This window comes from Salvelinus namaycush, chromosome 8, assembly GCF_016432855.1.
Source record: "Salvelinus namaycush isolate Seneca chromosome 8, SaNama_1.0, whole genome shotgun sequence".
NCBI lineage: Eukaryota > Metazoa > Chordata > Actinopteri > Salmoniformes > Salmonidae > Salvelinus > Salvelinus namaycush.
Genome location: NC_052314.1, coordinates 54,572,152 through 54,594,041, shown reverse-complemented (window position 1 = coordinate 54,594,041; position 21,890 = coordinate 54,572,152). Strand labels below are relative to the sequence as shown.

The following is a 21,890-nucleotide window of genomic DNA, read 5'->3' as shown; positions in this document are numbered from 1 at the left end:
AGTACTATGCCAGAAGGACCTATATTGCCAATTCACATTACAGTGATAATCCCACTACACAATAAATAACTGCAGTATCCGTTCACTGGGATTAGTGTGTGTGTATGTGCACCCGCGCGTGGGTGTGTGTGCGCTCGTCCGTGTGAGTGTGTGTGCATGCGACCGCACGTGTGTGCATGCATGCGTGTGTGTGTGTGTGTGTGCGAATGTGTGTGATAAGGTGATGAGACGCTTATCAGAGAGAGGGAGAGTGAGTACTGGCATGTTTATGTAAGAGCCCTGAGCTCTGGATTAAAGGTCTTCATGGAATCAAAGAGATGAATGGGTGGGTTTTTTATCAAAAAAAGCTCTCAGATTGTGTTTTAATACTGCACTATTTCCCATGATGATTAGTTTTAGTACACAGTGCACAGTACGTCTCCGTGAAATACTTTCATGTTGATGGTGTGTGCATGTGTATGTCTGTGCATGTCTGAGTGTGTGCATGTGTTTGTCTGCGTTTATCCCTCAATGATTAAAGTGCTAAAAATTGCCTTAACCACAGTAAGTATACACCACGGTATATCACAAAAGCAAAAACCAATCCTCTGCTTACATAAGACAGATATCTCATACATTTAAAAAAAGAAATGGCACTGTACAATTCCTATAACGATAAAAGCAGCTTATGAGAGGAATTTCAATAACAAAATGGAACATCCTATCATTCTCATTTATCCTCAGGAAATTGCAGGCTGAAAGTGAAACACTGAATAATCTATCTTGCCCCAGGTGCCTCTCTCTCTAAAAATAATATAATTTCAGGACATACAGTCCACAGCTATTTCAATCTGTGTGGTATCAGTCTGCAGAACTGATGACAAGCTGATAAAGGATGTATGATTATGGTACAGAAAGACACATTAATAAACAATCTGTGTGCAACAACCTTCCCTTTTCATTATTATGTGTTATATATATATATATATATATATGCCCAACCACCAACCCCTCCTAACAATCTTTCAAGGGGAGCCTGCCTGAGTAATAGATTCATGCCCACACTGGTAAACTACTGGTAAGCTCTGCCTTCATTGCTTAGTCCAGATGTCACGAATCTGCCCGTCGAAACAGCAGCCTACCAGATGTCCAGTCAGTGTCGTGAGGGGGGTTTGGAAATGAGAAAAGGCAGAAACAAAATGCTTTCGAAAGCTAAGCAAAATACAAATAAAATCGAAGGAATCTCACTGCATCAAGCCAGCAGAAAATACTTTATACAGAACAACCACGTTTGCAACAAACTCGCATGAAATACTTGAAATAAATGTTTGAGGGAAGTTCGGAAGGCGAAATGTTGACAACGACTTTCCAAACCACTCGTGAACATTCTAGAAGGTGGTCGTGGTCATCATAAACATCTCAGGAGAACCGATCGTCGGCCACATCGGGGTCACTGTAAAGGTTGGACTTGGCTACCTCCGGTTGGTTGCCATGGTTACCGTTGTTATCTCCGTTAACACTGGCATTGCCATGGCAGCTGGAGACTGCCTTTTTGATGCTGTGTTGGCGATTGTTGGTGCTGTTGGTCCCAGTGTTCACGCGGGAGAGGGTGCACATGCTGCCCTGGTGGCCGGATCGGTGGCGGGTGGTGTTGTCGCGCAACTCCAGCTCGTCATAGCTGGATACCCGGACGAACGGGCACCAACAGAACGCCCGCTTGAAGCCCGCCCGGAACCTGTATCCAAACCACAACCCAAACCAGACAGATGAGTTTATTGTTAGATATTTAACATTTGAGAGGTGGCTTATGAATTCTAAAGAAGGTACACTGGTAGCTTTCTCATCTAGTCTTATCCATCTAGCCAGGGATTACCTAGGAACAAAGAAAACAACTTTTTTAACCAGAAAATATAAATGAGTTATGGGTACGGCTTATCTTCATCGTATGCTTTGGTGCCTTCTTAACAGTACCCAGGTGCTGGATCCTACCTGCTGTTGAGGCAGCAGTAGATGATGGGGTTGTACATGGTGGAGCTCATGGCCAGCCACATCACTGACAGGTAGACCTGCTGGATGGACTTCCACCTCATCAGAGCCTTGTTGAGGCCCGTCACGATGAAGTAGACGTGGTACGGCAGCCAGCAGAGGGCGAAGGTCACCACCACAATGATCATCATCTTCACCACCTGGGGGTTGGGAAGGGGATAGTGGGAGGATGGGAGGAATAGAGCGACAGGGATGGGGGACACAGGGTGGAAGAGAGGGAGGGGGAGAAAGCAATGAGAGAAAGAGGAGAGAATAAGAAAATAGGAGTGAGAGAGAGCGAAAGAGGAAAAAGAAAGTACATTGTCTTTATTCTGTGTAGCTCTGAGACAAGATGTCGATCAAAAATCAACATTTGGTCAGCCACTTCATGTTAGGTTTCACAGAGTGCCTGATTCTGAGATGGACAGAATGTGTGATGCTCAATAGATTCTCACAAGTGTGGGCACCATGATTGATTCATCATCAGGTTGGCGTTTTCATTCCGTCCTAGAAGCCACAGCAATTTAGGATATCATTTTTTCATCATGACAACCCCTTTCAAAAGAGCCATTCACACAACCTCAAAATAGAATTGCTTCATTAACACATAAATGGTCAGGACTACCATTGATGGTCCAACGGTGTGATACATTTGAGATGGTAGAGCCACAATAGAATTAGGTGTATTCCATAACCTGACAATCTAGAGCCATCACGAAGGAAGCAACTCACTTCAAAGATCCTGTGAATTCCAAGAACTGATTGTGTCATTTAAAATCCTCAAAGAGCATTTCGAAACTTGAAATCAGATCGGCGTTCTCAAAAAGTTTGTACTTTGTTGCCTTATGGAGGAGTTCTGACAAAATTAATCTGATAGAATTGGACTTTTGTCTCTTTAAACTAGACTACACGAAAATCAAAGCTCAGACACGCCTGAACAATGCAAACTGCACTTTGTCCGTCTTGTTAGCGAGGAAGATCTTTGTCCATGTATTCACTATTGTGTCACTACTGTGTCATCACTATAGCAGGTACGGTAGATCATCTCATGATATAGGCTGCATCCCGAACACTTAAAAGACACACCCTATCCCCTCAGCCCTCAAATTAAGTGGACACTTTTGATAACGTCTGACGACTATACACTTGCAGGACAAGGGGCGAGGGAGGAAGGAATGATTTTTTAATGGACCGCCCTTGCCCGGAAATTCGTCACTCATTCATCCCGCGACGATTATGTTTTCAGCCTGTGGTTGCATTATATACGCTACAGTCAATTATGATTGCATGTCTACTTTGATTAACTATATAATGAATATACGCCTACCGTATGATAGCTAGCCAATTAATTAGCTAACTAACGTTAGCCTGCCTAGCTGGAACATCTGCAGAAGGAGAATGTTTTATGTCTACAATTTCCAAAAGCTAACCAAACAAAAACATCATTACTTTTACGAGACGTGTTTGTGCCGTCATGTGTATTAGTAGCACAATTTCTAACCTTTATACATTCGTTTTTACTTACACTTGAATGTTGACCCATCCATATTGACGTTGAGGTTTTAAGTTTCGGCTGACTTTTCTTAGCGGATGTACAATCATCGCGAATTGAATTATGGCCCTGAAGTGAACATAATTGTACACTCGCAAACTCGGTCAAAAACGAGGGCTGAGGGGCTTACGTTGCGAACTAATCGTTTGGACCGATGTCAAAGATGGTGACGGGGATTCCCCCAAGGTCATAAGGCGAGGGTAAGTGGACGAGGGTGTGTATTTTATGAGTTTGAAACTCAGCCATAGTCTAATCAACTGAACTATGCTCATAATGTCATGTGACAAGATGGCTGCCAGCCATAGAGCATTAGTGATTGTGATCTCCAATGAATGGTCAGTCTGTCAGTCAAAGAGTCTGAGCTCAAAGAAACTCCCCAAAGCCTTTCATATAGATTCTATTCTGTCACTTTACTCTTTAGATTTAACCTACATTCGCTAAACCTTTGAGATTCTCCATTGAGCATACCTTTTAGTCCAGCACTAGGCTTAATCTGTGTCTGGGAAACTAATGTACAGTGGCGTTGCATGCGAAGCACTAAAATGGTGGAAAAGGCTTTATATACCGATATAACATCCCACAGATATAGACATCCTAAAGACTTAGATTTAACTACAGTATGTCTCTGGGCATGGTCATGTTTATGCCAACATCAGGAATATTGACTTGCATTGGTTATGGGCCAAGAATGCAAAATAAGTTTGCATTTGGAGATAGTGGCCATGTAAACAAAACCAAAGCATGGATTGCTCTTTTACCTTGTGCATAGACTGCTTACAGGGTAAGGAAACTAATATGTCATTTTGTTATTTGGCCGAACTATCCTTTTAACTACTACTAGCTGTATACTTCAGCCTCTTAAGGTCGGAATTGAATAGCCTTGATGTAGGAGCTCTGAAGTCAATCTCACTTTGGTGGAGAAGACTCACAGCTGGTGTTAGGCCTTCATCACAGACTAAGGATAGTCATGTAGAGAACAACAAGGGCATCTGACGATGAATGATTTGGTCGTGATTGTCTGTTGGTGCAAACATGAACACAACTCCAAAAAAGGCAAAAACCATTAGACGACAGCTGTTTGGGTTAAACAAGTTAGGCTAAGTGAATGAATTTGAAGGTGCTCTTTAGAAGGGTTCATAGTTAATGTTTTCATGTATGAAAACATTCCAAAGCACTCTTCGGGTTATGAAATCAGCATTTACATTCTTTAGCTTTTTTAAAGTGGTTTCACAGCTTTGACAAGGCATCACATTGAAACGCAGGTCAAACTTCAGTCATTAACCTCCAACAAGAAAATGATAATCAAGTGATCAATCAAGCTGTCAGTTACCTTGTTTATGAACAATAACAATTAGGATCTTATAATCAAGGATCAACTAGCTCCACCTGCATCTTCTGGATGATTAATAATGTGGCATAAAGCTTATGAAGACGTGTCATCTCTTTGGTATGTACAGCGTGTCTGGGACACTGAGTCTAATGACGAGCAAACGGTGTCTGGTAGAATCCTCTTCGGAGCTACATAAAGCAGGATGTCCATGGGTGTCCATGACGCATGACACAGCAGGTCACAGGTAGTTGACGCGAGAGCACTGGTGGTCTGCTGAAGATGTCACAGCATGGGTAAATTGAGCCGGCTGGGAACAGATCAGTGACCTCATTAACAATTACTTTTAAACTAACCACCGAGTAGGACCTGACGGTTTGACAATGGGTGACAATCAGCCTAATGAACCTCTCTCAGCCCTCGTCTAGCTACGGTAAAAAGAGTTTGGCAGGGACTTTATTGGCTAATCCAATAAAAAAATTATACTGTCATTTAGCAGACGCTTTTATCCTAAATGACTTCTAGTCTGTATTTGTGGCCCATTCAAACCCGCTGAGGAATTGGAACTGTGTACAAGTGCAAGGTTAACTAACCCTCCATCATTGCGTTGCTCAAACTAAATCAAATTTATATGAGGTGCATTTCACAACAAAAAATCAAAAAATCAAAAAGAGAACCAGTTCTGAAATAAGGTAAGAGCAAGTAACAACACCAAACGTGCTGATGCCGAGGTCAAATGTCAGGCAGGATAACAGGCTACATCACTGGATAAATCACTGTAAATGATTACGGTTTCATGGCCTCGGCTATCTGTCCAAAACAAAGAACCAGGTGTGCTGATCCCCCGTAATCTGAGTGTAATCCTCATGAATAAAACAATAACAACCCTGAAATACAGTCTGGGTTAACTCACAGGGTGTCCTGGAATAATCCCAATAATTCCCATATCTAGACCTGTCGGATTGGCCGTTGCCTTTCTATAATCTGACCCACATCTGTTAAACCCACATCTGGCCTAATAGATGTTAGTCATACGGGTTCACATTACCTGAATCCTTATGGATAACTGTGGGGACCAGGGGCCATATATATCAAGCATCTCCCGAATAGAAGTGCTGATTTATGACCAGTTTTGCTTTTTAGATCACGATGAATGAGATAACATGGACAGGGGGAACCTGATCCTAGATCAGCGCTCCTACCCTGAGACGCTTGATACATACGGAGCCTGGACTCCAATCGAAGATCAATGATGAGATACACTGTGTCCAGTTAATAGAATGCATTGTCATCTCTAAAGAGGAGACCAATCTCTGTTGTTTGCCTGCATAATGCTGGATTACCTGATGGGTAGCCAAATCCAGTGGGGAATACAGAGAGATCATTGTGCCATGTACAGTGTCAGTTATTCATTTCAATGGTATAGCTACGTCAATTATTGTAATGACAATGTATTGGGTCAAACACGGAAAAACCCTCAAATCCACCAGAAGCGCATATTCAGTTTATTATTATTATTGTTTGCAGAAATTATTTTCCCATCCGCATTTTTAAAAGGCCTACAGTATTCTACTTCTCACACCAAATGAACTGGAGTGAATGAAACTAAGACAATTGGGACGTCTCGTGACTATGCCAGTTAAAATGAATGGCTGAATCTACTGCATTCAATTAATGGTTGACACATTGGTTTACAAATGGAATACACATGCTTTACCAAAGGACGTTATGTGTATAATGGAGTTGTATTTTTGCGTTACCTTCCTCTTGGCTGTGAGCTGGCTGTGGTAGTTATCTGATGCTTCCCCCGGGATCTCTCCTCCCCACAGTGTCACGCCCACAATGGTGTAGGTGATACCCATCACCACTAGGGGCAGCACATACACCAGCACCGTCACAATGATATGATACCTGTATACCAGATGAATAGAAGAATAGATAGCTGTCGGGAAGGAAAAGCAGAGCATTCCTGTGAATGTAATGGAAAACATAGTAATTCTGCAAATTATATTTAATCTAATTCACATTTATATTCATTAGTCTAGTTTGCTCTCATCGTTAACTAGTCTGCACTTGTTATCTATCTATCTATCTATCTATCTATCTATCTATCTATCTATCTATCTAGGCTAGCTAGATATCCTGTGTGTATGAAATTCCCCTACTCATACGGACTGACATTCCAATTACCCAATCACCACCCAGTTCTCCAGAAGCGGGACACTCACCACCTTATATGAACCTGTATGCAATCAATGTGGCAACCTGACACACTTTCAGTTAATTCCAGTTGATACAAACAATTATTCAAGGACGCGTTTATTCAAAGCACACTGAACAAAAATATAAATGCAACAATTTATACGATTTTATTGACTTACAGATCATATAAGGAAACTATTGAAATAAATTCATTAGGCCCTAGTCTATGGATTTCACATGACTGGAAATACAGATATGCAACTGTGGTCACAGATATCTTGAAAAAAAGGTAGTGCCGTGGATCAGAAAACCAACCAGTATCTGGTGTGACCACCATTTGCCTCATGCAGCGCGACACATCTCCTTCACATAGAGTTGATCAGGCTGTTGATTGTGGCCTGTGGAATGTTGTCCCACTCCTTTTCAATGACTGTGAGAAGTTGCTGGATATTGGTGGGAACTGGAACACGCTCGTGCACGTCAATCCAGAGCATCCCAAACATGCTCAATGGGTGGCATGTCTGGTGAGTATGCAGGCCATGGAAGAACTGGGACATTTTCAGCTTCAAAGAATTGTGTACACATCATTGGGACATGGGGCCATGCATTATCCTGCTGAAACATGAGGTGATGGCAGAGGAGGAATGGCACGACAATGGCCTTCAGGATCTATGTGCATTCAAATTGCCATCGACAAAATGCAATTGTCTTTTATCCGTAGCTTATGCCTGCCCATACCATAACCACACCGTCACCATGGGGCACTCTGTTCACATCATTGACATCAGCAAACTGCTCTCCGACATGCCATACACACTGTCTTCCATCTGCAGTTGAGAACTGATTAATGCGTGAAGAGCACACTTCTCCAGCGTGCCAGTGGCCATCGAAGGTGAGCATTTGCCCACTGAAGTCGGTTAGGACGTCGCAGTCAAGTCAAGACCCTGATGAGGACGACGAGCACGCAGATGAGTTTCCCTGAGACGGTTTCTCACAGTTTATACAGAAATTCTTCAGTTGTGTAAACTCACAGTTTCATCAGCTGTCCAGGTGGCTGGTCTCAGACAATCCCGTAGGTGAAGAAGCAGGATGTGGAGGTCCTGGACTGGTATGGTTGCACATGGTCTGCGGTTGTGAGGCCTGTGGGACGTACTGCCAAATTCTCTAAAACAATGTTGGAGGTGGCTTATGAGAAATTAACATTTAATTATCTGGCAACAGCTCTGGTGGACATTGCAGTCAGCATGCCAATTGCGTGCTCCCTCAACTTGAGACATCTGTGGCATTGTGTTCTGTGACAAAACTACACATTTTAGAGTAACCTTTTATTGCCCCCAGCACAAGGTGCACCTGTGTAATGATCATCCTGTTTAATCAGCTTCTTGATATGCCACACCTGTCAGGTGGATGGATTATCTTGGCAAAGGAGAAATGCTCACAAACAGGGATGTACATTTGTTTTGAGAAATAAACTTTTTGTGCAAATGGAACATTTGTGAACTTTTATTTCAGCTCATGAAACATTGGACCAACACTTTACATGCTGCGTTTGCATTTTTATTCAGTATATGTTTGTGCTCCTTTATCGTGTACATTTGATTTGAGCACATTTTATATGATTGTCTATGCGCCGTTATTGATCATATTATTTGTTGGTATCTAAGTAACTGCATTGCCTAAGTAGGTTTGTTTGTAGATATTGATTATGTTACTTAGATCCTTTTTCATATTGTGGATACTGTTGAGTTTTGAGTATATTTGGATGTATGTGCTTTGGACTAGTGCCTGTATAATTGGCCAAGTTATTTGCCTTACATCAGGGCTCTCCAAACCTGTTCCTGGAGACCTACCCTCCTGTAGGTTTTCAATCCAACCCCAGTTGTAACTAACCTGATTCAGTTTATCAACCAGCTAATTATTAGAATCAGGTTCGCTAGATTAGGGTTGGAGTGAAAATCTACGGGACGGTAGCTCTCCAGGAATTAGGGAAAGAGCCCTGCCTTACATTGATAAATAAAGTGATTTAATTGTTGATTCCTAGAGAAAACCATTCCTTATCCTAGCAACATTCTTTAGTATATGAATACACCGGGAATTAGCCTGTTTGAAATGTACCTCCAGCTCCCAGTGTTCTTACCAATGCAACACCACGTTAGCCCACACCCAAACCACCAGCAGCAAGTTCACCTTATACAGTTTCATTACCAATCAACCCAAAACTGTTTTCAGATCAGCGAAGAGGAACAAGAGGAGGTGAGTCAAGGAAGCCACTTTAGACTATTGAGATGCACCCGGAGTGTCTCACTCACATGAAGGAGTCGTCTGATGACCGGGGCCAAGCCACGTAGCAGATTGTCCGGCGGGGCAGGATGCGGATGGTGGAGTAGAAGCAGAGGGGGAAGGCCAGCACCACGGCCAGCGCCCAGATACACAAGATCACCACCTTGGTGGCTGTGGCCGACAGCCGGGGTTTCAGCGGGTGGATGATGGCCATGTACCTGCAAAGATGTCAGATGAAATCAAAGCAAGCTTTATTTATATAGCACATTTCAGACATGTATGTGACGCAATGCGCTTCACAGGAAAAAACATTAATAAAAAAACGATGAAAATAAAAACAGAAATATTTACTAAACTGAAAGACTAAAAAAGCACCCTAAAAGCACCCAAAGCTAAAAAGGTGTGTTTTTAGATATATTTTAAATACAGTACCAGTCAGAAGTTTGGACACACCTACTCATTCCAGAGTTTTTCTATTTTTTTCTTATTTTTTTTACATTGTAGAATAATAGTGAAGACATCAAAACTATGAAATAACACATATGGAATCATGTACAAACCAAAATAGAGTATATATATATATATATATATATATATTTTATGGTTGAGATTCTTCAAAGTAGCCACCCTTTGCTTTGATGACAGCTTTGCATACTCTTAGCATTCTCTCAACCAGCTTCATGAGGTAGTCACCTGGAACACATTTCAATTAACAGGTGTACCTTGTTTAAAGTATATTTGTGGAATTTCTTTCCTTAATGCGTTTGAGCCAATCAGTTGTGTTGTGACAAGGTAGGGTTGGTATACAGAAGATAGCTCTACTTGGTAAAATACCAAGTCCATATTATGGCAAGAACAGCTCAAATAAGCAAAGAGAAACAACAGTCCATCATTAGTTTAAGACATGAAGGTCAGTCAAGCCGGAAAATTGAAAGAACTTTTAAAGTTTCAGCCAAGTGCAGTCGCAAAAACCATCAAGCGCTATGTTGAAACTGGCTCTCATGAGGACCGCCACAGGAAAGGAAGACCGAGAATTACCTCTGCTGCAGAGGATACGTTCATTAGTTACCAGCCTCAAACATCAACTGTTCAGAGGAGACTGCGTGAATCAGACCTTCATGGTCGAATTGCTGCAAGTAAACCACTACTAAAGGACATCAATAAGAAGGAGAGACTTGCTTGGGGTAAGAAACACAAGCAATGGACATTAGACCGGTGGAAATCTGTCCTTTGGTCTGATGAGTCCAAATTTGTTTTTCAACAGGACAATGACCCAACACACCTCCAGGCTGTGTAAGGGCTATTTGACCAAGAAGGAAAGTGATGGAGTGCTGCATCAGATGACCTGGCCTCCACAATCACCCGACCTCAACCCAATTGAGATGGTTTGGGATGAGTTGGACCGCAGAGTGAAGGAAAAGCAGCCAACAAGTGCTCAGCATATGTGGGAACTCCTTCAAGACTGTTGGAAAAGCACTCCAGGTGAAGCTGGAGAGAATGCCAAGAGTGTGCAAAGCTGTCATCAAGGCAAAGAGTGGCTACTTTGAAGAATCTTTTTTGGTTAGTACATGATTTCATATGTGTTATTTCATAGTTTTGATGTATTCACTGTTATTATACAATGTAGAAAATAGTAAAAATAAAGAAAAACCCCTGAATGAGTAGGTGTGTCCAAACTTTGGTACTGTATGTTCACAGTTTCAGCCCCCCTCAGGTTCTTTGGCAGGCTATTCCAGAGGCTGGGGGCATAGTAACTAAAGGCTGCCTCTCCATGCCTCTTTGTCCTGGGCATTGGGATAGTTTAAAGGTCAATGCCAAAGGACCTGAGAGACCTACTGGGTACATAACTCAAAAGCATGTCTGATATGTATTGGGGTGCACAATTGTGGATTGATTTAGAAACCAATAGAATAATTTTAAAATTAATTCTTAAACTCACAGGCAGCCAGTGCAGAGACTTTTAAACCAGTGTAATGTGTGCTCTCCATCTGGCCATGCTGCAGCGTTCTGTATGTTTTGCAGTTGGCCAATTTCTTTGGTAAACCAGACAGGAGAGCATTACAGTAGTCAAGCCTGCTTTTAATAAAAGCATGGATGAGTGTCGCTGTATCAGCCTAAGAGAGAAACGTCCGTACCTTGGCAATGTTCCTCAGGTGGTAAAAAGCTATTTGGTCACATTTCTAATGTGTGATTCGAAATTTAGTTCAGAATCTAAAATGACACCTACGTTTTTACCTGGTGTTTTATCTTATTTGACCGTTATTTAAAATATGCGGACAGATTCTGTGTGCTTTGGCTCCAATAATAAGTACCTCGGTCTTATCTTGATTTAGCTGGAGGAAGTTGTGAACCATCCAAGTATTTAAATCACTAATACAGTCTAATAATTTATCTGCAGAGCTAAAATGCTCTGGTGACACAGATGTGTAAAGCTGTGTATCGTCTGCGTAGCAGTGAAAATCAATGTTGTGCTTTCTGATGACGGTGCCAAGGGGCAACATATAAACTGAACAGTACTGAACCGAAAATCGAACCTTGTGGAACGCCACATGGGATATGTATTTTCTCTGAGTTATGTTCACTAAGGTTGACAAAAAACTCTTGACCGGTTAAAGAGGTCCTAAACCAATTTAGAACTGGACCGGAGAGACCAACCCACACCCAAGGACAGAGAGCTGTTCAGCGTCAGTGTTGGCTCTCAGATCATTTGTCACTTTATCTTAGGCTGTCCTGTGCTGTGGTGGGCAAGAAAACCAGATTAGATTTTTTTTTTGCTGTTTAATAAAAAAACTATTTTGCTCAATAATGGAAGGTTGGAGATTGGCTGGAAATTGCTAAGAGCTGAAGAATCTAGATTACTTTTCTTCAGAAGGGTTTCACCATAGCAGTTTTTAGTGCAGTGGGGAAAGTGGAGTGAGTGATTATCAATAGCTTGTACTTCAGATATGTAATTAAAGACGGTTTTGAAGAATGTGGTGGGTATAGGATCGATAAGGCAGGTAGAAGGCTTAAGTTGTGATATCACTTTCCTGAGCATGTCTGTGTCAACCAGGGAAATTAACTCCATAGTGCCTTTGCGTGGTAGGCTAGGGCACATATCATCACACTTCTCATCAGGTCTTGCTTGACTGATACCCAGCCCAATGTTATGTTATCTTATCTCTGAAATATGCCACAAACTCATCACAGTTAGATGTGGAGGAAAGTTCATATAGTTTTGCGGGGGTAGGATTTATCAGCCCATCAATTGTCAAGAATAGCACTCTCAAATTATTCTGATAATTGGTGTTCAGGTTAGAGAAATGAGCTTGTCTGGCATTTCAAATTGCCTTGTTATATATGCCAAGTTGCTCTCTCAGAATAATGGACCTGCAACTTTGACTGTCTCGACTTCCGCTCTGCCTTTCTGCAATTTATCTTAAATTTGAAAGTTTCCTCACTCCGTTTGATGTGGCCTTTTTCAACCTTGCTGGAGCTATGGCATCAATGATTGGCCTTAATTTGCTATTCAAGTTATCAACTACAGTTGAAGTCAGAATTTTACAAACACTTAGGTTGAAGTCAATAAAACTCGTTTTTCAACCACTCCACAAATTTCTTGTTAATTAACAAACTATAGTTTTGGCAAGTCGGTTAGGACATCTACTTTGTGCATGACACAAGTCATTTTTCCAACCATTGTTTACAGACAGATTTTTTCACTTATAAATCACTGTATCACAATTCCAGTGGGTCAGAAGTTTACATACACTAAGTTCACTGTGCCTTTAAACAGCTTGGACAATTCCAGAAAATTATGTCATGGCTTTAGAAGCTTCTGCTAGGCAAATTGACATCATTTGAGTCAATTGGAGGTGTGCCTGTGGATGCATTTCAAGGCCTACCTTCAAACTCAGAGTCTCTTTGCTGGACATCATGGGGAAATCAAAAGAAATCAGCCAAGACCTCAGAAAAAGTCTGGTTCATCCTTGGGAGCAATTTCCAAACGCCTGAAGGTACCACATTCATTTGTACAAACAATAGTATGCAAGTATTAACACCATGGGACCACGCAGCTGTCATACAGCTCAGGAAGGAGACGCGTTCTGTCTCCTAGAGATGAACGTACTTTGGTGCGAAAAGTGCAAATCAATCCCAGAACAACAGCAAAGGACCTTGTGAAGATGCTGGAGGAAGCAGGTACAAAAGTATCTATATCCACAGTAAAACAAGTCCTATATCGACATAACCTGAAAGGCCGCTCAGCAAGGAAGAAGCCACTGCTCCAAAACCACAATAAAAAAAGCCAGACTACGGTTTGCAACTTTTTGGAGAAATGTCCTCTCGTCTGGTGAAACAAAGAACTGTTTGGCCATAATGACCATCGTTATGTTTGGAGGAAAAAGGGGGAGGCTTGCAAGCTGAAGAACACCATCTCAATCGTGAAGCACGATTGTGGCAGCATCATGTTGTGGGGGTGCTTTGCTGCAGGAGGGACTGGTGCACTTCACAAAACAGATAGCATCATGAGGCAGGAAAATTATGTGGATATATTGAAGCAACATCTCAAGACATCAGTCAGGAAGTTAAAGTTTGGTCACAAATGGGTCTTCCAAATGGACAATGACCCCAAGCATACTTCCAAAGTTGTGGCAAAATGGCTTAAGGACAACAAAGTCAAGGTATTGGAGTGGCCATCACAAACTCCTGACCTCAATCCTATAGAAAATGTGTGGGCAGAACTGAAAAAGCGTGTGCCTACACACCTAACTCAGTTACACCAGCTCTGTCAGGAGGAATGGGCCAAAATTCACGCAACTTATTATGGGAAGCTTGTGGAAGGCTACCCGAAACATTTGACCCAAGTTAAACAATTTAAAGGCAATGCTACCAAATACTAATTGAGTGTATGTAAACTTCTGACCCACTGGGAATGTGATGAAAGAAATGAAAGCTGAAATAAATCAATCTCTCTACTATTATTCTGACATTTCACATTCTTAAAATAAAGTGGTGTTCCTAACTGACCTAAGACAGGGAATTTTTACTACGATTAAATGTCAGGAATTGTGAAAAACTGAGTTTAAATGTCTTTGGCTAAGGTGTATGTAAACTTCCGACTTCGACTGTAAATCATCCCAAGAGGAAGGCAGAATAGGGGATGGTGTATTGTTCATACACTCAAACTTCAGAGGTATGATAGCATTTTTTCTAATGTGTTCAGTATTACCCTGCGCTATGGGCAACAAAAACATTTAAAAAAATACACCAATGGTGATCAGATAAAGCAACATAAACAATAGAGGATTTGTCAATAGAAAGCCACTCTGTAATAATCAGGCCCAGAGTAAGGCCACAGTTATGGGTGGGCCCAGTAACATGTTGGCTAAAGTACGTAGAGCTCAAAAGATTAATCAATTCAATGGCCTTGGAGTCAGTCTCTTTGCCAACATGAATATGAAAAATCGCCCAACACAATCATTTTATCATAGTTCTCAAGGACAACAGACAATTCTTCAGAGACATCAGTAAAAAAATAATGCGAGGCAGTACTTTGGTGGCCTAGACAGGGTTATAGCCAGCACTGGTGGCTGACATTTAAACAGTATAGCAGGATGGTCAAAAGACCCAAAGTCGTCAAATGAAATGCCCTTACAGCTGAGAGCATTAGTAAAAAATGGAGGCTGAACCCCCCCCCCCACCTTTTCCCCTTTTCTGGGGCGAGGCTTCAATAAGAGCGGCACTACAGTCTGAAGACAGCCATGTTTCAGTGAGAAAAATGCAATCAACTTTGCGCTCAGTAATGAGGTAATTCACGAGAAAGGTTTTACTAGTGTTTGCTCTAGGATTTAAATGTGCCATATTCAATGAGTATGGGCCACTCTGCTCCTGGGGCATCTGCCGTGAGGTAACCAATGGAATAACAACCAAATGATTAACGTTACAACCACTTTTTTCCTCCAATCTATCAGAATGGTAAGATATGACACGCGGTGTTAGAGAAACATAAATTAGGTTACACACAATAACCATAGAGCCATTTCTACAGGACTTGATGTACTTTCGAAGTCCTCTGTTGCTTATTCTGACAGGGAGGACTGGAGCACTACCAGACCCTGTCCATCAGTCTCTAAAACAGTCTCTATAACCATTCAAGAGGTCAAGAGGTCAGTCAGGGGGTGAAAGCAAAGATGGTGGATAAATGAAGATGTCTTACTCAGGCCGTTTACCATTGAAAAACATTGTCACAGTTTACTTAACTGTGTGTGTTTCCCATAGACACCAATACGACCGAAGCTGGGTCTGGTCTACTTAGTTCAGTGACTGTATAAGGACCCAGTGATATGTCTCGCTTCCTCTTCCGTCTCCGGTGAAAGGATATTAGGTCAAAGTTCAAAGATCATGGTTGATTTGGTATTTTGTTCCTCCATACACTGCTTGCTTTAGAGGTTAGACTTTAACAAATGTTTGAATAGAGCGTACAACATAACTACAGTTAATGCATACAATTTAGTATGCAGGACCCACTGGGCACACACTGGTTGAATCAATGTAATTTCCACATAATTTCAATGAAATTACGTTGAACCAATGTGGAATAGACGTTGAATTGACATCTGTGCCAAGTGGGAAATGTCTTGTTGTACAACTGCATTCTTTAAAGGTCTCATTTACAAAAATATTTGGCGGTGGCTGTGTTTGATCAAATATAAAAGCGACAAAAAAGAGGATGAGATGCGAGTATTGTTTCTGTCTCACTGGAGAGTTCTAAGTGTTGTCAAACATTGAGGCCTCCATTTTCCGAATGTGAGTTAAACAAGCTCTTCTTGACAAAAGCCAGAGACCAGGTTGAAATACTACGATGTCAAATCAAACAGTAAATAAAAGACCAATCTTCTCTGGAGCGGCCACCATTAGGATAGTAAGGTGTGTGTGTGTGTGTCTGTGCCCAATTTCAGATTGCTCAGGTACTCAAAACAAAGGATGCCCCATGTGGAGCCAGTTCTGTTTGATTGACTCTTTGACTCTTCCCAGTCTATCTTTAATTGGATCCAACAGTGCTGTTTATTTGGTTTCCAGCATACAAAGAATCCATTTCCCCAGAATTTACTGCTAGACTGTCAGGTTTCATCCTCAGACCTTACCTTTCCGTCTGTCTGCTTGTCCCTATGTGTGTGTGTGTATGTGCGTGCATGAGAGTTTACCTGTGTGTGTGTGTGTGTGTGTGTGTGAGAGAGTATACCTGTGCTGTGTGTGTGTGGGTGCTCTGTCTTTGATTCTGTGTATCAAAGGCCCACAGTAGGCCTATAAGTGGTCAGGTCGTGGTCATGCCCATGCAGGTGCGGATTAACTCCTTTGACTAACTTCAAAGTCAGATGAAAAGAGATGTTGGACTGCAGTCCTACTGTGCAACACAACTTGTAAAGGTATAGAGTTGACCTCCAGACACCTGGGGCCTCATTTATTTCTGTTTTGATGTTAAGGTTATAAAAAACTGTCATAAATAATGCACTGCGCCAAATTATTAGCAGGCTACCGTTATTTGACTGAATTCTGAAAAGTGGGACACTTTGCATTTCCGTCTCCTGTAACCTCTTCAGACATCTATCCAACACATGATACATTTTCTGAAATCCTCAGATGTTTCTGTTGAGGTGTGGGCAGAATGTTTTAAGCTTTAGCGGTGACTTTTTTTAAAACAAAAAATGCATGCCTAGGCCGCCTATAGCAGTTGCCAAACACTGGCTGCACATTCTGCAAGATTGTCGATTGAACAATTTAAAAGTACATGCTGCCTATAGCCCGCGCTTCTATGCAAAAGACAAATTGTTTTTCAATATTTTGTTTGTCAATACATGATTGTGTTTCTATCTCCTGCCTTGGTCTAGGCTCTGAGATTAAATAGTATATGTTGCGCTCCTATCGCACAGCAATATTGCAGCCTAACGTTACTGTCATAGGCTACCGGTCTATTTACTTTTGAGCATGGTTGGCTATTAAATGAGCGACGGATAAATGGTAGCCTTCTATTTGTTGTATAGAGGGAATAAACTAGTTATGTCAGAAAAGTAGAGACATGCCTTGCTATATGATTATGATTTAGGCCTATATAATTGAAGTAAATACAGGCTATTAGGTGAGATGCTGCTATGTAATCTTCTTCCAAATGGCAAATGGATCTGTTTTATATAGGCATACGTTTTAGTCATTTTAGGCATACGTTTTAGCCTACCATTATTATAATTCCTGTGCATCAAACACCTCAATTTTCCTCAAAGTATCAATATTTGCTTGCAATATAGTTGATCAACCACTAGAAGTTCTGAGTATGCATGGTCTTAGATATGCATGGAGATACAGTTGAAGTCGGAAATTTACATACACCTTAGCCGAATACATTTAAACTCGGTTTCACTATTCCTGACATTTAATCCAAGTAAAAATTCCTTGTCTTAGGTCAGTTAGGATCACCATTTTATTTTAATAATGTGAAATGTCAGAATAGTAGTAGAGAGAATGATTTATTTCAGGTTTTATTTCTTTCATCACATTCCCAGTGGGTCAGAAGCTTACATACACTCAATTAGTATTCGTTAGTATTGCCTTTAAATTGTTTAACTTGGGTCAAACGTTTCAGGTAACCTTCCACAAGCTTCCCACAGTAAGTTGGGTGAATTTTGGCCCATTCCTCCTGACAGAGCTGGTGTAACTGAGTCAGGTTTGTAGGCCTCCTTGCTTGCACACGGTTTTTCAGTTCTGCCCATACATTTTCTATGGGATTGAGGTCAGGGATTTGTGATGGCCACTCCAATATCTTGACTTTGTTGTTAAGCCATTTTGCCACAACTTTGGAAGTATGCTTGGGGTCATTGTCCATTTGGAAGACCCATTTGCGACCAAGCTTTAACTTCCTGACTGATGTCTTGAGATGTTGCTTCAGTATATCCACATAATTTTCCTGTCTTATGATGCCATCTGTTTTGTGTTGTGCACCAGTCCCTCCTGCAGCAAAGCACCCCCACAACATGATGCTGCCACCCCCGTGCTTCTTGGTTGGGATGGTGTTCTTCGGGTTGCAAGCCTCCCCCTTTTTCCTCCAAACATAATGATGGTCATTATAGCCAAACAGTTCTATTTTTGTTTCATCAGACATGAGGATATTTCGCCAAAAAGCACGATCTTGGTCTCCATGTGCAGTTGCAAACCGTAGTCTGGTTTTTTTATGTCGGTTTTGGAGCAGTGGCTTCTTCCTTGCTGAGCGGCCTTTCAGGTTATGTCGATATAGGACTTGTTTTTACTGTGGATATAGATACTTTTGTACCTGTTTCCTCCAGCATCTTCACAAGGTCCTTTGCTGTTGTTCTGGGATTGATTTGCACTTTTCGCACCAAAGTACGTTCATCTCTAGGAGACAGAACGCGTCTCCTTCCTGAGCGGTATGACGGCTACGTGGGCCCATGGTGTTTATACTTGCGTATTATTGTTTGTACAGATGAACGTGGTACCTTCAGGCGTTTGGAAATTACTCCCAATGATGAACCAGACTTGTGGAGGTCTACATTTTATTTTCTGAGGTCTTGGCTGATTTTTTAAATATTTTCCTACGATGTCAAGCAAAGAGGCACAGAGTTTGAAGGTAGGCCTTGAAATGCATCCACAGGTACACCTCCAATTGACTCAAATTATGTCAATTAGCCTATCAGAAGCTTCTACAGCGATGACATCATTTTCTGGTATTTTCCAAGCTGTTTAAAAGCACAGTCAATTTAGTGTGTGTAAACTTCTGACCCACTGGAATTGTGATACAGTGAATGGTAAGTGAAATAATCTGTCTAAACAATTGTTGGAAAAATTACTTGTGTCATGCACAAAGTAGATGTCCTAACCGACTTGCCAAAACTATAGTTTGTTAACAAGAAATTTGTGGAGTGGTTAAAAAAGGAGTTGTAATGACTCCAACCTAAGTGTTTGTAAAATTCCGACTTCAACTCCACACACTTTCCTGTCAAGTTCAAAATGGATAAATACGAACTTTTATAGGAAAACTGGCACACGCAAGATTTAATCTTTTTTGTCCACATGCACCTCTGATAAATGAGGCCCTGTGATGTTTTGCCCCGAGAAGAAGCACAGCAGGGTAAATCCAGTGTGTGTGCATGTGTGTTGGTGTGAGTTTAGCTTTCATATAAGCACTCTTGGCACTTAAAGCCATTATTTCACTGCAGGTACTCCAATTTAATTATTTAATCAGCACGTACCTCCACAATGATAGGTTGGCTGCACAGTGGAGCTCATTAGAAGTACTCCGGCTCTTTTTATACACCAACTGAGTAATGAAATGCTTGATCAAATCCTCAAGAACCTCAAGTTTTTTCTAATGTTGAATGCATACCAAATTGAACCCTATTCCCTTTATAGTGCAGTACCTTTGCCCAGCACGCATAGGGCTCAAAAGTAGTGCAATATATAGGGAAAGGGGTGCCATTTGGGATGCAATTTGTGTCACAGGTTCTTTATTGACTAGATTAGTGGATTTAAAGCTTCATTCAGTTCATTCTCATTTTGACAGAATGTAAGGAGAGGGTTGGTTTCCCACATGTGTTTGTGTGTGTGAACCTGTATCCATACATAGCATGCATAACAGGCTATTATGATGTATGAAAATGGTGGCATCTGAGCAACATCGGGTGTCTTGTCATACAATTAGGCCTCCCTTTTTCTCATTTGATTTAAGGGGTTTGGTTATTGAATCATTACATTAGGCTATTATACATGAAACCGGAGTAGCGTTAAACAAATAATAAAATTGTCACATTTAATATAGGCCAATACAAATCAATTCACCAAATGTATGAAATTGAAGTTGATGTCTCCAGAGCTCACCTGTCGACTGCTATTGCGCTCATTGAATAGATGCTTGAAAACACTGCTGTGACTGGGAAAAAGTTGTGGAACTTGCAGTAGGATTCTCCAAAGTACCAATTGCCGTGAGCAGCATATATGAAATTAATCAACGTGTTGAACGCGGCCATTGAGGCGTCAGAGAAAGCCAAGTTGAGTAAAAAGTAGTTTGTCACGGTCCGCATCCTCTTGTGCGCCAATACGATCCAAATCACTATCAGGTTCCCAAAAACTGCCACGGCGAGCACAAGGCTGTACGCGACCGACCATAGCACGATGCGCCAAGGCGGTTGTACAAACTGATTTGTAAAGGTCCTAGTTGTGTTTGATCCGTTTGCCGCAGCCATTCCTCTAGTCACCCTGACGATATTTACTTGGATTCAATGCCTGGAGGTGGCAGCAGTTGATTTGGCACACACCTTCGCAGCGCACCAAAACGCGCAAGTGCTCTGCTCAATACGGTCACGTTTAAGTCCCTCTTCATTTATATTGTTGTTCCCGTCAATACAGGGCCAACGCGTTTGGGAGACAGTCGTGACAACTCCAATAAATAATTGACACTTGAAGAGCGCGGAACTTCTGCTCTACATGATAGAGTACTACTTAAATAGACTACCGATTATTTTCGAACAGTTCTTTGGAAACAGAGATGATCCTTTGTTTTCGCTACGCATAAGTGAACGTATCCTAGAGATCTGCGCAGCAGTAGGATCCAAAGGGATGGACTGCGCTGAGTCGTGCGCTGTGCGTAGGGAATCAATCAGGTGTTCCATTAAATTCCCTCACGTCACACTCCACTCCGCTTTCTAATAGCAACCTGTCATTCACTTGAACTGTAGACCGTTCAGCTACGCTTTCATACAAACGAGACAAACATATGGCAAGCATGGAGTTTGATGGCGAGTCACTTATAAATGCCTTACATAATCACGATGAACGACATGCACGCATCAGGCACTGATTAAAGGCCTGCCGCATCTGTTGCCTCCATTGACTGAGTCGTTAATTTCACTCATGGTACATCTCCGTGATCAAAGGGCCTTTGTCACTGCAAGTATTGAAAATATAAGTTTATTGACTAAGTTTATTAAACGGTCATATTTGATAAATGTGTCTAGTATCTCCGAAATGTGTTGTTTTTACCCTAAATAACTCTTAATTCCCAAGCTTGATTTTCAATAGATGGATCTACCAAGGCCTTACCACCAAAATGAGTGCAGTTCCCAATAGGCCTATGTCAACCTTTTCGGGATGAACTTTCGAAGTACCAAACCAATATGTATTTTTGAAGCTTCAGCTTTTGAGTTGTGACTTATTACCTTCTATCTCATAATAAAAGTCACATTATCTGAACGCTACACAGCCCCCCTCGATATTCAACAGCATCCAAACCACCAAGCGTCCTCATTTGTGTCACCTAAGCAGCGTGGAAAGGACAGAGGGGCTTCATCCCAAACGGCACCCCATTCCCATTATAGTGAATCGCTTTGGGTGCGCTGGTCAATAGTGGTGCACTATGGAATAGGGTGCTATTTGGGACACGCACAGGGGCAGGTGGGAAAGTGCCTTTTATCCACTGATCCACATGCTCAGTAGAAAAAGTAGAAAAGATGACGCCACACCGACGTTAAGACATTAATGTTC

General features: G+C 41.6%; 1 protein-coding gene across 1 annotated transcript; it reads right to left on the bottom strand.

Annotated features, from left to right (window-relative positions):
- Positions 1 to 1,398: 1,398 nt before the first annotated feature.
- Positions 1,399 to 20,593, bottom strand: LOC120052192 (neuromedin-K receptor-like). The gene is made up of 5 exons (XM_038999026.1): positions 20,229 to 20,593; positions 9,395 to 9,583; positions 6,644 to 6,794; positions 1,969 to 2,165; positions 1,399 to 1,714 (listed from the first exon to the last, which is right to left on the bottom strand). Exons 1-5 carry the CDS (start codon positions 20,591 to 20,593, stop codon positions 1,399 to 1,401), a joined length of 1,218 nt encoding a protein of 405 aa, XP_038854954.1.
- Between the last annotated feature and the right edge of the window lie 1,297 nt (positions 20,594 to 21,890).